This window comes from Corythoichthys intestinalis, chromosome 4, assembly GCF_030265065.1.
Source record: "Corythoichthys intestinalis isolate RoL2023-P3 chromosome 4, ASM3026506v1, whole genome shotgun sequence".
Taxonomy (NCBI): Eukaryota; Metazoa; Chordata; class Actinopteri; order Syngnathiformes; family Syngnathidae; genus Corythoichthys; species Corythoichthys intestinalis.
The window spans coordinates 11,735,786-11,752,251 of NC_080398.1; the positions used below are offsets into that span (position 1 = coordinate 11,735,786).

The 16,466-nt window shown below is 38.7% G+C and overlaps 1 protein-coding gene across 1 annotated transcript in view; it reads left to right on the forward strand.

The window, feature by feature from the left end:
* col14a1a (collagen, type XIV, alpha 1a) overlaps positions 1 to 16,466 on the forward strand; it is a 219,102-nt gene that overhangs the window by 181,784 nt on the left and 20,852 nt on the right. The window contains exons 40-43 of the mRNA XM_057834300.1: positions 9,780 to 9,833; positions 10,876 to 10,929; positions 11,028 to 11,099; positions 15,379 to 15,414. Coding sequence (XP_057690283.1) covers positions 9,780 to 9,833; positions 10,876 to 10,929; positions 11,028 to 11,099; positions 15,379 to 15,414 — 216 coding nt within the window. The remainder of the gene's footprint in view (positions 1 to 9,779; positions 9,834 to 10,875; positions 10,930 to 11,027; positions 11,100 to 15,378; positions 15,415 to 16,466) is intronic.

Below are 16,466 nucleotides of genomic sequence, written 5' to 3' on the forward strand. Positions count from 1 at the left end.
TTGAATTGCCTGCAGTCTGTGGACAGACGTCAGCAAGAGTTGTTGTCATAGTAACCCACAATGAACGACTTGACCTGGTCACATTATAAAAAAATAAAATAAACATTTTCCCATTTTCAGTCATAATTAAACATGATTATGCACAATATGCTTTCACAAGTCTGTTCAAAAAAAGGGCTCCTATCGATCTTGTGAAAGGTGGGGGTTGCGGAATAAAATTGAGACCTTACTTTGAAACGCCCTCATGAGCAGGAACAATTTACACTTCCAGTATTTCTTCAAGTTGGTGTTATCTTTTACTGTTCTGCCAAAGCAAATTCAGTATTAGTCTGTGAGCACTGTGAGAAGAGTCCCACATAAACAGTGCTTTTCAAATTTGTTTGATTTATAATACCATCCGTAAAAAACTTGGCAAACTCAGATTTGTACCAACTCCAGAACAGTTCTTTCACTTATTAGAATTACAAGAATTGGAACATGTATGTGCATGTGTTTTTGCATGGAGACTTCCATTTTTCCAACAGCAAAGAAAATGAACTAATCCCCCTTCTCTATATTTTCTCCAAAACCATTCCTTTGTCTATCTGTGGCTCCAGTAAATACCATATAAATTTGTCATCGGCTTCTGATTATATTTGTCTTTACTTTCATAAGAAAGAAAATTGCTGCAAAAATGAGCAGCGCAGTGTGTGTTTGGGCATCCATCCTCCTTATCTTGCTTTCATTGTTATCAACATGCCTGATGTAAGTTTTTGTATCATCTGAGCAAGGACAATATACTTCTGTTTGTATGCGTAGGTGTGTGTGTGTGTGTGTGTGTGTGTGTGTGTGTGTGTGTTTTGACTATGAGTGTTCTACTGCTGTATTTTTAAAGGAAAAGAGTTGTGGGTGATGTGTCACAAAATAGTTTACTGTACATCACTGAAACAAAAAAATGGGAACCGGAAATACCCCTCAACAAAAACGCTCATTCGGAACATACAACTTGTGGGGGAATCAATAGTTTTGTGCAATTTACACAGACCCACATTTTTTTTGTTGAGGCTTCAGTCTTGTAGCGATTCTATATGAAATTTGCTCTGATGTGTGCATCAATGGAATTGGTGAGGAAATTTTACACTGACCCAGGTTCTTTGTTGTTAAAGGTTCCATGTTGTTTGGATAATATGCTTTTTTATTTTTTTATTTTTAGCTCGCCAGCTATTTTGTAATTAATTAATCATAATTACACATTAAAGTCCCACCCGCTGCAAAATGTTCTCCTCTAACAAGTTTTGACAACATTGGTGTTACTCATTACCTTACAAATTGCAAACAGGAAATTGAAATTAAGAGGCTGCACGCGTGTATTTGGCATGAGTGCCAAAAGCAAGGCAAATTTATTTGTATCGCACAATTCAACACAAGGCAATTCAAAGTGCTTTACATTACATGAAGGTCGGAAAAATCGTTAAAAAAAAAGGCAATATAAATAGGAGATGAAATTACATGAAATACATGAAAATCACATTTAATTGAAATCAGAAATGGAAATAAAGCAGAAAAGGACTAAAAAGCAAATAGGGTGAAGTTTGAAATGTGTATACAGTTATGGATATGCTGTGATAAACAAAAGCATTTTGAACCCTTATTTAAAGGCGCTAACAGTTTTAGCACACGTCAGACCTTCAGGTAATTTGTTCGAGAGGTGAGGAGCATAATAACTAAATGCTGTCTCACCCTGCTTGGTTCTTGTTCTTGGAACATATAGGAGACCGGTTCCAGACGACCCTAGGGGTCTAGATGTTTCATAGGGATCCAACAAATCAAGCATGTATTTTGGTCCAAGGATATTAAGTGTTTTGTAGACGAGCAGTAGTATTTTATAGTCTATCCTTTGACTCACTGGAAGACAGTGTTACGATTTCAAAACCGGTGTAATGTGGTCCAATTTCCTTGTATTTGTAAGGACTCTGGCAGCAGCATTCTGTACTAGCTGCAGCTTCCTGACTGATTTTTTTTTTTTTTTTTTAATCAAGACCTGTAAATACAGTGTATACCGTTGCAATAGTCCAATCTACTGAAAATGAATGCATGCATAGGTTTTTCCATGTCTTGTTGAATCAGAAGCCCCTTAATTCTAGCTATATTTTTAGGTGGTAATAAGCAGATTTAGTAACACACTTTAGATGGCTATCAAATTGTAGGTCTGAGTCAATAATTATACCAAGATTTCTGACTTGATTCGTAGCAGTAAGTGACATTGTGCTAAGGGGTGTGCTTATCGTTGACCTTTCCTTTTTTGGCCCAAAAATGATCACTCCTGTCTTCTCCACATTTAGCTAGAGAAAATTCTGGCACATCCATTCATTGATTTGATGAATGCATTCATTCAGGGAGACTAAGGGATTTATAATCATGTGGGGACAATCTTCAGAAATTACATCACACAGAAAACTACGAGGGAAGTCCGCCATAGACCAGTATTTTTGCATTGCTTTTCGGAAAGATGCCACGGCGGTGTGTGGCGATGTATTGTTCTCAATCTAAAGAAAACTTCTCTGAGTGGCCAAAGGATAGCAGGGCACGTAAATGGACATCTTTCGTTCGCACGAAGCGAATGAATTTCACGCCATCATCGAGTAGTGTTCTCTGCTCCAAACACTTCGATGATGCCTGCTTCCTCAACCGGTCTGCTTATGATCAAGGATTTGCCAAAAAGTAAGTGTGATTTTTGGATAGCTGACTGATGACTTTGTCAAAGCAGAGCTGCCAACTGTTGTGGAATGAACAGTAGAAGGTAGCGACGTTAGCCGAAAAGTAACTCGAGGCAAAACCCCGATCGTGTTGTGAAATGAACAGTAGAAGCTAGCGACGTTAGCCGAAAGCTAACTTGTGGCAATCCCCGATCATAGTTGTATTGAGTTCATTTTGCCTACACTTATAAGTTGGTCAAAACTTTTCTTTTATCCCAGGCAATAGTAGGTGGTTTATTTACCTAACATGTTTTGGCGAACACTTCCACATTCGTCACAGGGTCTGAAGGTGGAAGTGTTCGCCGAAACATGTCAGGTAAATAAAAGCTAACGTCGCTAGCTTCTACTGTTCATTCCACAACACTACTGGGGATTCGACAAAACTTTTCTTTTATCCCAGGCAATAGTAGGGGGTTTATTTAGCTGACGTTTTGACGAACACTTCCGCGTTTGTCAGAGGGTCCGAAAATATTTGCTGAATACTCAAGTACCAAGTAGGCTAACTGCTTGAACATGAAGAGTGATTTTTGTGATTCAATGTAATCTGACAAAAAACAAAATTATGTGCAAATGCCTGCATCTTCAAATCTTAAAAATAATAGCAGCCTATATCTTACCAATCTTGTAATCTCGATGGGTCTTGTCCCATTCCATGTCAGGTCAGGTGGGCACATTGTTTGCATCCTGATTAGCGTCTGGCTAATACATGTAAGGTCCAACATAAAATTCCAACCTCCTCCTCTCCTCACTTGCGCTCGATCAATCCCTTACTGTATATCGCTGTTTGAATCATTGTTTGAAGGGCTTTGTATTGCGGCCGTACGGAGCGCTGCCATCGCTGTTCTTGGTGTGACGTATCACTTCCGGGTTCGTCCCCTTTCAGGCTCACACTTCGGAAACGCGATTATTTTGTCAAATATACAACATATAAATGATTTTTTTTCATGCTTTATTTGTTGAACAATGTTTAATTACTTTAATTGGGAACCTGTTTGGCATTTTATGAAATTACTTCACATTTGGTCTTTAACTTGGGGGGAGGGTGAAACAGTCGAGTTGTCAGGAGGGGATTGCTATGGTATTTGGATATAGTGGATTTGGAGCCGATGAGGAGCACCTCAGTTTCCAGCACATGATCTGAGCTACAGGAAGCATATAGATGTTAAATAAGAGTGGTCCAAGAATGGACCATGACTTATGGTTTCCAATTGACACAAAGAAATCCCTATCATGTAAATAAGATGTGGACAACTGAAGAACAATGTCAGTGAGCCCTACCCACTGGTTCAATCTCCTGAGTAGTATGCTGTGATCAACAGTGTCGAATGCAGCACTTAGATCCAAGAGTAGCAGAACAGATGATTTGCCTGCATCAGTATTCCGACGAATATCATTTAGGAATTTGATCAGCACGGTCTCGGTGCCGTGTTGTGACCAAAATCCGGACTGAAATGAGTTTAAATTTTTTTTTGCATCATCAAAACCTGGATCTGTTCGAACCCAAACCTCTCGATCATTTTCCCCAGAAATGTCAGATTTGATATTGGCCTATAATTACTCGTGGTTGAGGCATCTAGACTAGGTTTTTTTTTTTAGAAGTGGTTTTATAACTGCAGTTTTTAAAGTCTGCGGGAACTCTCCTGTTTGGAGAGAAGTATTTATATTCTGAAGTATGTCTGGGTCTATGCAAGGAAAAACAGTTTTGAAAAAGTTTGAAGGAAGGATGTCAAGGCAGCATGTTGTGGGCTTTAATTTTGTCACAATTTCTGTTAAGGTGGCATAGTCCAAGAGGGTAAACTGTTTAAGATTGATGTGGGGGACAGTTTGGGAGGCATTTAGAGTAACAATTGTTAATCTGGAGTTGAACACAGTCTGTCTAATCTTTAGTACTTTGTGTGTAAAGAATGCTGCGAAATCATTACAGGACACCTCAGATACCAATTCCTGAGGTATTGATGCTTGTGGGTTTGTCCCTTTGTCAACGACAAAAAATAGTGTGGGTATTATTGATGTTTCTATTCATGATCGCTGAAAAAAATGACTGTCTTGCATTTTTCAGTTCCTGGTTGTATTTGCGAAGAATTTCTTTGTAGATATCGTAAAAAACCTGGAGTTTGTTTTTTCGCCACCTGCGTTTTGCTCGTCCTCAATCTTGCTTTTGTTTTATAGCTAGTGTGGCATTTCTCCAGGGTGACCTCTTCTTTCTTGACAAAGTTTTTGTCATTATTGTCAAAGACAATGTCTGCCAAGTTTGAAACAATAACAAATCAATAATGATGTGGAGCGAGGCGTTTCCTCTTTGTAGCACATTTTAAAGTCCTGCTTCATGACATAATTTACAGTGCATGTGGCAATAAATCATCACAACGCGTGATGTTATTATGTAACTGACAGTTTGCATTCACATGCTTGTAGGTGAATGCAGGGCAAATTGTTTGTAAATCAAGAGTTTGCTTCCATATTGTGGGAACACGTTGGCAATGTCACTTTGAGTTCTGTGTGGAAGAACTAGCGATGTGTTGCCTAATGCAATGATGTTTTTCCTACTGTTCGGGGACGCAATATTTGCATTTTTTTTTTTTTTTTTTCATATATTGGAACACATTTTGACTTCAGGTCACGCATGCTTTGCATTAAAATTGCAATGGGATACAAGCAGACCTAATTTTGAGGCAAACATTGCATTGAAATATAATAAAAGGTTTCCTTTTGTAACTGACAAAATGGTATCGCATGACTCCTATCCCCAATACAGGGGAAATGATCGAAGTTCACTTAATTGGTCTTAAACTTACTACAGATAATGCATCTTTGTCACTCTAGCTTTGCCAGTGATGTAAAACGACAGGCAAAACAAGAAATGCTCTTCTGCTAGATTTTAGGAGGTACAAATTGACCTCTATCCACTTTTTGCCATTCTTACAACAGAATAATGGGCTTTGTGTTCAAAACCAGGCAAAAAAAAAAAAACTTGATTAAGTGTATTTCTTGAGTTAAGAGCACCAGTATTTAATGCACAGTGATACCTCTACTCACGAACGTCTCTACATACAGAATTTTTAGGTTAAGAGATGCCTCATCGGGAAAATATTGCCTCTTGTTACGAAAGAAATTCCAGGATACGAAAGGCAAAAATACAGTATGGCTGGTACTCGCAACTCCCAGAGCTTACTGAACGTAACATAGCTGCTCTGCCATTGTCTATTGCGTAGCATTTCTGGCATCCAATTGGCTAAGAAGGACCTCTATGTTTATGTGTGTATCCCAGCGTTCTCCTCATTCATCCCTCGTGTTCCGACAGCTTTACATGAGTGTATTAACTTTCACTCTTGTTTTTTTTTACATCATGCATAACTCTGATTTTATGTTTATTGTGCAATAATCTATTTGCAACATGTATTTGTTTTGTTTTGATGCATTTTTATGCATTATAAAAGATTTATGTCTGAATTTTGAGGGTGTTGGTGGCTTGGAACGGATAAAGGCACTTAAATGGAAAACGCGTCTCTACTTATAGAATTATCGAGTTACCAAACTACTTCCAGAACCAATTAAATTTGTAAGAGGTACCACTGTATCAAGGGCGTAGGTTGGTCTTAACATTTGTAGAGACAGTATAACCTGCATGTACACTTCTGACTGGGGACAGGACATTGATAAAACCAAACAGATTATGTGAACGGGGGTTAGGGTCACATTTCTCATAAATATGAACATAATTAATTGATAGGCTAAATGATCAATGCAAAATTAATCTTTACCGACCTATACTAACTTTCATGTGTATTGGTTCAGGTGATACACCGTTTGTTACAAACTTTTGTTTTTAAAAATGACTAAAGAAACATTTGGAAAACATCCAGGACACATGCCTGGATGTTATTAGCAAATTTAAATTGCAACATTTGAACATAATTTAAATTACATCAACATACACAATAATGACAAATTTGTTAATAATGGGACAAGCTACCACCTATGCACATTTTTTAACAAAAATAAATAAATCTACCTTGACCACTCGTCACGCGGTAGTTCAGCGGTTCGCACACACAAGTTCGCAGATGAGCTCTAACATAAAAGTAAGTAGCAACAGAAGAAGAAACCATTCAATATAAATGAAGCAGCGCCACCGCGATAAAGAAATTAAATATAATTGAAAAAACTTCTTAGTCAAGCAATAAAAATGGAGCTTTCCTTTAGGTTAAAACACTGCAGCTTTTTTCCACAAGCACAGCCAAACTCAACAAAAAACGAAAGCTCCTTTGGGCTGCTTTAAGACCACATAAAAAAATAAAAATGAAAATTGGGGAGAAAGGGGTAAACCTCGGTTCACTACATTAAGAATAGAAAGCACATACAGCTTACATTCTTTCTAAGCAGCTTCCTACTCAAGTTTTGCAGGTTAGCAAATTCACACAGTTTAATGTTATGCTAACTCTGATGCAGGTCGGACTTTCATTAGCAAAATTAGTGGTGTGTTCCCCACCTCCACAACATTGATGTCTTTTTACATTACTTACAGTGGCCGCTGCTGCCCTCCCCCACCCCAAAATAAACTTTTAATATCCCTTCTCATCAAAGGGTGCGGAGGAGGCAGCATGTTGTCGACATGTATTTCTGTCAGTGCTGTGAGTTCGTGTGTGTGTTGGGGGGTGTCAAGTCATCAGCCAATCAAATATGTTTTTTTTGGGGGGGGGGGGTGGACTGGCACATTCAGCAAATGAAAGGGGTAAATTTAAGTCTGAACAATAATGAAAACGATTCACTTAATAATGGCGTACCGCACGCATGCTATTTTTAGACCTTGACGTCGCATCGTAAAGTGGAAATAAAGCCGAAGTGGGACATTATTGATCCGCCCTTGCATAGAAAGAACATAATTTGTGCCACTTTTCTCCGGTAATCTTTAAAAAACGAACATGCCGATCACGCATTGCTTTTTTGGAACTTGTAGAAACGACTCTAGAAATTACGACACATGAAGGATGTTTTCTTCATACGTTTCTGGAAACCAAAAACTCGGGAGGAAAAAATGTGAAGACCGAATCAACTTGCGCGGACGCTAACCCTAGCTCGGTGAATCCATTCACATTTCATATGCAGTAAACATTTTGTTGGGTTGGCATGGTCTATCAGAGGACAAAGAGTTACTTATTTTTTTAGCGTAACGTTGTGCCGTACTGCTTCTGTCTGATAATGAATGACCTGAAAAGAATTACAATGTTATCTGATTGCCACTGTTACCGTTTCTGTTATATATATATATACACTGTATATATATGTGTGTGTGTATATGTATATTACGGCTGTCAAAATTATCGCGTTAACGCGCGGTAATTAATTTTTTTAATTAATCACGTTAAAATATTTGACGCAATTAACGCACATGTCCCGCTCAGACAGTATTCTGCCTTTTGGTAAGTTTTACAGCAAGGCTTTTTGTGCTGTCTAACAGCGAACTCTTGTGGTCGCTTTGCGACATGGTTTATTGTTGTCTTGCCAGTTCAGTATGACTGCACGACGTCTCGGGCTGACGCCTACGTTGTAATGTTGTGCTTATATGATCCTTGGACAAGATTTGTCCGTAAGTATGGTTGTTGTAAATAATGTACATATTATGTTAGTAAGCGAAATGTTATATTTTTTGTATGAGACACTTTTTGTTTATGTTTAGTGAACCTGTATAGCGTGCTAAGCTAACGTTGTTGCTAATGCAATGCTTGTGTACTTTTTTTTTTGTAGTTTTACGACGGTCTAAAGAGGACAATGGTTTGAGGCCATTTTATTAATAAATCAGATGAAAAAGGAAGAAGTCTGATTATTATGGCGTCGTTCACTAGCTGTCTAGCTTTGGAAAAAGTAGACGCTTCGGAGTAAGGACAGCATAGACAGATTTAAATGACAGTAGAGTGAAATGCCCACTACAGTCCTTATGTACCGTATGTTGAATGTATATATCCATCTTGTGTCTTATCCTTCCATTCCAACAATTTATTTTACAGAATATATATATATAATTTACAGAAAAATATGGCATATTTTATAGATGGTTTGAATTGCGATTAATTACGATTAATTACGATTAATTAATTTTTAAGCTGTAAGTAACTTGATTAAAATTTTTAATCGTTTGACAGCCCTAGTGTATATATATATATAACAACTTTAATAAGGGGGAAGTGTAAATAAATTATCGAATTATGATTTGTTATCAATGAAAAAATTAAAAGTGTTCGTTGGCTGTCACTGAGTAGCATTTGCGATCGCTACACAAAGCTAACTAAATTACCCCCGAGAACGAAGAGACGTAGGACAACCAGAGGATATATAAGAAAGACAGGGCTGATGATAAAGGATAGCTTGTTGAAACAGGAGAATGTCATTGTCAGTCGCGTCGATAAAAAAGCTAAGGCTATGCTTAGGTCGGCTCGTTTTTTTTGTCTTTTTCAGCCTTCGACACTCAAGCCATCTCTTTAACTGAACATTTTTATGTTCTTCCATATCTTTGCCAGTGTATCTGGCACCAGGCACATCATTTTCGGAGAGAATTGGTAGGTTTAGCTCTGTAAACATCTTCATACACGATTTCCATTCATTTCCTATTACAGACAACCGGTGGCTTGTCCCTACTTAAACAGCAACAGTAGCTAATGTCATGAATATTAATGAGCGGAAGTGACGTGTTGCTTGCGGTACGCCATTGTAGGGTCAATTCTATCCTTACAACATATGGGGAGATGATCTACAGTAAATGACCTACAGTTTATAACTGAACTCATTCTATAATGCAAATAAGGTTGCATAGAAGTTGGTGGGGACAATTTGAGCATCCTGAAAAGTTGGTAGTGTTATGTCCCTACTGCCCCCAAGGCAAGCCTACGCCTCTGCACTGTATATGATTTAGTTTGGTGTCGTGCAATGAAATAATAAAAATGAAGGGGAAAAACAATAGGTGCCATGGCACAATAAAAATTGAGATACAATGTTCTACAGTGAAGTTTGCTTTGAAGATTAAATCCTTCTGGTTTTTGTTGTGTTTAGGGTGTTCCTGGAAGTCAGGGTTCCCCTGGTAGGGATGGTCCCCCTGGAGTGAGGGTAAGACATCTTTTGTTATTTGAGTTCAAGTATATGAATTTTACATCATGCACTTTAAATATGTGTATGTGATTGAAGAATCTGACAGAACACAGCACATCTAATTATTATTAGGTCTAACCATTTCAAATTACCATCATGTTTTATTGCACCACCCATTTAATTGGCTATACTGAGGAGGCATGGTTGTAAAGGAAATGGCTTTACAATGAAATCCCAAGCTTGACTGCTCACACTTGTCCACTTCACTGAGGATATATTTTTATCACTACATGAAGTGTATTAATCCTTTTGCATATGAACGCGATCACTTTTTTGTGCAATAGTGAGACGTGAATCTTGCTCCTCCAGAGTGTCTTTAGTGGCTTGGTCAGGTGATCGCTTGAAAGCTTGACTCCTGGATGCCTCTCATGCCTCTGTGATTTGTTAGTGTGTGAAAAATGTACATTGTGTCACTGGAACGAGGGTTTTCATTTGGACAGATGACGAACCCCTTTATACAGAAGCTGCCTCCTAAACTGAAACACCGCAGGGAACGTTCCCAGCAATCTTTGTCTCACCAAATGGGATTTAACAGTGTAGGCAGGCCAAAAAAAACGTAAGCAAAACGTAGAGGCTGGTTCATTCGAGTATCTAGGGGCTTGTATCTTCAGCTGTGTTCAATATTTTAGCAGTTGTGTTGCTTTGTGTTGGCTTCAATTCACTGAAATGAGAGTCATGTAAGGCAAGAATCCTTGTTGGAAGGGCACCGGGAGCCATACAGAAAGCAAGCCCATGCATACATTTTTCCCAGTTGGAAGATTAATTCCAGTTAAAAAGGTTCAAGGTGAATAACACTGGATTTTTGCAACTATGTGCCAAAGTACAGGAAGCTGCATTTGCACGGATAATAAAAATAAATCTTGAGTACTTCTCCAACTGAAAATTGAATGGAAGTACATAAGAGTGTCATCACTTTGTTTTTGTTTTTTTAAAGATGTGTATTGCTTACAGAAGAAAAGAGCAACATCATGAGTGTGTATTGTCTCACTATCTCTCTCAGGGCCTGCCAGGTAACAATGGACCTCAAGGTCGACAAGGGCCGCCGGGCCCCCTTGTAAGTTATCTTATAGTAATCGGTTAAGAGAATATATTTTTTCCAGACACATTTCATTAATGAGCAACGCGTTCCATCTTTCCAATTCTGTTTCTCAGGGTGCCCCAGGTGCACCTGGAGCTCCAGGACCGATTGGATCAGGAGGTCCTCAAGGGGAGCAAGGACCTTCTGTAAGTTGATTTTTTTCCCCCAATCTTTTTAAATTAAATGGTAAATAGTAGGGTTGTTCCATGTTTTTTTTTTTTGCTCCCGATCCGATCCCGATCGTTTTAGTTTGAGTATCTGCCGATCCCGATGTTTCCCAATCCGATTGCTTTTTTTTGCTCCCGATTCAATTCCAATCATTCCCGATCATTTTTCCCGATCATATACATTTTGGCAATGCATTAAGAAAAAAATGAATAAAACTCGGACGAATATATGCATTCAACATACATACAGTACATAAGCACTGTATTTGTTTATTATGACAATAAATCCTCAAGATGGCATTTACATTATTAACATTCTTTCTGTGAGAGGGATCCACGGATAGAAAGACTTGTGACTTTGTATATTGTGACTAAATATTGCCATCTAGTGTATTTGTTGAGCTTTCAGTAAATGATACTGTAGCCATGCCTAAATGCATGATGGAAAGTGGAACCATGACTGTGCGTAGTGCTACCAATTGATATATCTTCTCTGCGTTGGGAAATAACATAAGGTGTTAAGAAAAAGATTAATTGCTACCTTGCTTCCCCACATTGCTTCCCATGATATTTCTAATCGTAGGGAGAGGGATTGTAAGGCTTTAGCCAATTAAAAAAAGGCTCCAAAGGCTGCCAAAATTCACTCTACTCATTTTCACTGCCATTTATCTCTCTATATAGGTAAAACGGCGCCATTACAGATTGAGCGCGACAATGCGTGAGTGGGTCGTGCAGTGCATGCATTAATTGCGTTAAATATTTTAACGTGATACATTTTTTAAAAATTTAATTACCGCCGCTATCGGGATAAATTTGATAACCCTACCTTAAGCCTAAACTAAAGACTCTGGATGAGTGTAACATGTCTGTAACGTTAAATACAATACGATTTAATTAAAAAAAAAAAAAAGAATTTTAAAAAGGCATGACCGATATTTTTTTTGCCGATTCCGATACTTTGAAAATGACGTGATCGGACCCGATCGGTCGGCATCGATCGGGATGCCGATCGATCGGGACATCTCTAGTAAATAGCAGTGTTGTTTTTGGCAGTCCTTTTCATTTTTGCTTTAGTCTTAGTCTTTGGGATGAAAATACTTTTTAGTCTTAGTCATATTTTAATCATTTCAAGGTGTGTTTGTCTTCGTCAAGTTTTAGTCGACGAAATCTCATACAAATTTTGTCTAGTTTTGGTCGACAATTACTCAAATTGTTTTCGTATGTGAAATTCAAAGGTTTTTGTCCAAAAAAGAAAAAAGGTTGCCAACAATTTCGAATCAACATTGACGAGCACATTTTGTAGAAACTAATAAGCCAGTAATTGTTCATTTACCAAACAAAACAGCGGAAGTGGGCTAATACAAGAAGCCATTTCGCCAACTGGCTCTCCTCTAGACTTAGTGACCAGAAAAGCCAAGTAATTCTGCTTCAAGGCAGACCCGATTTACGACCCTCCACCGTAGCCTGACGTGCACCTCCACAAAATCCTGACGTGTCACGCCAACGCGTGGTGACGTGACGCAAATGGATTTGGTCCGCACAGACTGTTGTTTCCGGTTCAGCGCAAAATCACCGCCATTTACTAACATTCTTGCGCTACACTCAAAAATGGACCAAGTCGACGGAGGATCATCAAAGAGGTCCGCAAGTACGACCACCTGTACAATGTTTCGTCAAGGAAGGAGATTGCTGAAAATATGAAAATATTTAAAAAATTGGAAGAACCTCAGAGTGTGTTCGGTAGGGAATGGCCACTCGAAACGGTGACCCAGCCGGCCAAAACCTGCCAGCTTTTTATAACTTTATGTCGTATTTTTGGTTGGTGCACTTTATCATTTATTTTGTACACATGTTTGCTGTGAGTCTGTGACTTATTTACATTTTACAGTTTAAGTATATGAAGAATAAAGCACAGGTTTGGTGTCAGTTGAGTGTTTTTGATGTTTAATTTTCCAAAACAGACAGTTCACACACTTGATACATCATCATCACTGATTGAGAGTGCCTTGGTGCTTTTATAAAAACGTGTTTACCATCAAGGCTTTCCAATCAGTTTGGGAAGTTCCAAAGCCGGCAGAAATCTACTATGGCTTCCCACTGGCTGGTTGTAGAACATGACAAAGAAATCGGACAAAACGCTGGACAACGCAGCTTGCTGGCTTCCCCCCGATGCTAGAATTCATAATGTGACTGCCAGTCTCTGTGCGGCATCAACAGTCGGACAGACCACCTCAGCAACAGTCTTCTGCGTTGCCTGCGCCTCAACATTTCTATGATCAACATTTGTTGTTCAATGTTGATGAGCTAAAGATCCACATTCAAGCGTTTCATCTCAGTTGCCATTGTCACGGAATTCGACAAGAGTCCCCCAAAGCCACATAAACACAACGCAACACCCCTCTAGTGGCTTGGTGGTGAATTACAGAGCAATGGGTTCCCTTGACGCAGAGCTTCGAATTGTTGTTGACGACGTAGGGTCCACGCCTTCGCTACTCCGTCACCGTAATGCAGAAGCATAACTTAGGCTTTAGACTGGCCATTGAAGCTAATGCATATGCGAATGCTACGCTAACACTAGGAGTTACATTTAGCGTCTGATGATCACTCAGCACAGACCTATAAAAGCTAAAGCAGCATTGCGTAATCTCTCTTGCCAAGATAAGAAAGCAAATATCACCGTGTTTCCAAACAAGCAAGATGGAGCACAGCCTAGTTTACACATCCTAAACTCCAGTGAGGAGAGTGAGGGAGAGGCGCAGCACATCTCACGTGAGTGAAACAACCCAAACACTGCTACGATGCAAAGTGACGTACTCCACGTACAATATGAAAATGTCACGTATTGTGAACATATGACAGAAACAATGTTGCAGTTTCGTCTCGTTGTTGTGCCGTCAGACAAAAACTTGCATTCTTCTCGTCATGTTCTAGTCTCTCGAGCCACATTTTTAGCTCGTCGTTGTCATGAAAAAAATCGTTCGATGACGAAATATTTTCGTTATCATCATTGTTGAGGAAAACAACACTGTAATTAGCATTGTGGTGATTACAATTAATTATTATTAAATCCTCAGGAAATAATAAATGTTTCTGCCTTCTTTTGTCGGGCAAGAAATTTGAATAGAATAGGTTTCGTGCGAGAAAATTATCCAAAACGTCCTTAAATTGTCGAACAATTCCTCCCAAATTCCATTTGTATCCCTTTAAGAGCTCTTATGATGATACTTTATTTTTATATCAAAGTATGGCAACACTGGGGTTTTTACATACATAATTATGTTTTGAGTTACTGTAACTGCAATCGTTGCCCTAAAAATGTAAGATTATAGAATTCATTTCATAATAGAATATACTATTTTATTCAGATAGACAGACAGAAAGCCAGCTGTAGTGACCACACACTTGTCTCACTTTAGTGTGTTGAACCCTGAAAGTACAGCAAACAAATCCTGGTTCATCTGTTCCAAGTTTGCTATTGTAACATACACTGAATCAGTGAATCAGTCCACTTTTGATTGTGTTGTTCATGCAGGTGCATGTTTTATACACTTAAGGAGACAAATAGGGAAAAATTGGTTTGGCCCCAACCTCGTGGTGTTCATTGATAGGAGCATTACATTCCCATGGTAACATGGAAAAAGTAATTTGCCATTGACCAATCAACACACAGCAGCCTTTAATAAATACACTCCTCGTCCTCTCTGTATTTCAGTGATTTAATGCCACTATTTGACTAATTACAGTGTTGGTTGACTCACACAGCTTTTAAGCACACTGAGGAGTTCCTCTTAAAAAGTTGTTTTGCACTTTAATAAAACAATTTGCATCACAGATAGCCCGTCCTCTACAATATATGTGCTTTTATTCAAAAGCCTTAAGTTGATTATCAAATAACAAGCAGGTAATGTTTATCTTATATTTGCCTCGGGATTACAATGTGCTGCAGTCTGATATCCATTTGTGTGTGCTTGGCAGCTTTTACGTGTATATGGCGTAACCAGATATTAGATCTGTGTGCTTTACAGTGTAGCCAGAAGCCCTCTAAGCCATGGCAATTTTTTGTATACTTTTATGAGTGTAGAATGAACCACATGGATGTACTTTATCAAAATATAAATGCGTCAAAACTTCAAAGCACTGTTTGTGGTAGTAATCACTGTAGAGTGGAGAAGGGATATCAAGAAAAGGGAATAGATACTCTGAATATATAATGAGATGTGCTTTCACATCTTTTTTCTCGTGTGCTTTTATTTTGTAGGGTCCTGCTGGTATCAAAGGAGATAAAGGAGAAAGAGTAAGTCTCTCCATTCCATAGTCAATCAATGCTTGTTCGAATTAATCTAGTGTTGTGAAATGGAAATATTACTTGCTCAGACTCACCAATGGCGTCTTGATTTGAAGGAATCAATCCCTTGTTCCTCTCATTAAATGTGTTTTTAGTAGTTCTGTTTCTCACTTGCACTGCCTGCTCCTTCTTTAGAGAATAGAAAAAAACAAGTCAGTGCTCATGCCTCAGATTTGCAGCACAGAAGAGTTGCACGTTTTTGACGACACTATGATTAGAGAAAGAGGCACACAGCTCTCCCACCCTGAATCAAAACCTTCATCCATCCAATTTTGCCTACTTTTACGGTCGTTTGTGTCCTACTGCGCTTCATTTATTGGAGGAAAGAAGGTCTCTCCAGGATTCCCCCCGCCCTCCCCCCATCACTGTATTACAATTTTGTGCCTAGTGGGCATCGTCCCAATGATAAAACTCACTTCACAGCAATAGGGTGGTGTATGATCATTTTACAGGGAGAACTTAAAACATTTACAGCAAGTGGTCACATGAAATATTTAGCTCGCCACTGCCACACGCATCTGTTGTGGGTTTGTAATAAAAGTAGCAGACTGCATTTCACAAATTTGCTGGAGGGATTTTTAATGCCCAGCAGAAGTTTTGTGGATGTGTTATTAGAGCAGAAAGTTCCTCCTGTGATGTGCTCGAAATGGAGTATCATGATTTGTACTGTTAAACCATTAATTGCCCTGAATTGTAATTCTTCATACTCTATTTTGGGCATTTCAATGAACTGGAACCTTAGGTAACAGTTTGTGACTGATGCTGTTGCTCTTTTGTATCCAAGTATTATACAATGGGCACTGCATATACACTGCTGGCCAAAAGTATTGGCACCCCGGCAATTCTGTCAGATAATGCTCAGTTCCTCCCAGAAAATGATTGCAATTACAAATGCTTTGGTAGTAATACCTTCATTTATTTTGCTTGCAATGAAAAAACACATAAGAGAAAGGGGGGGGGGGGGGGGGGGATCATTATCATTTTACACAAAACTCGAAAAA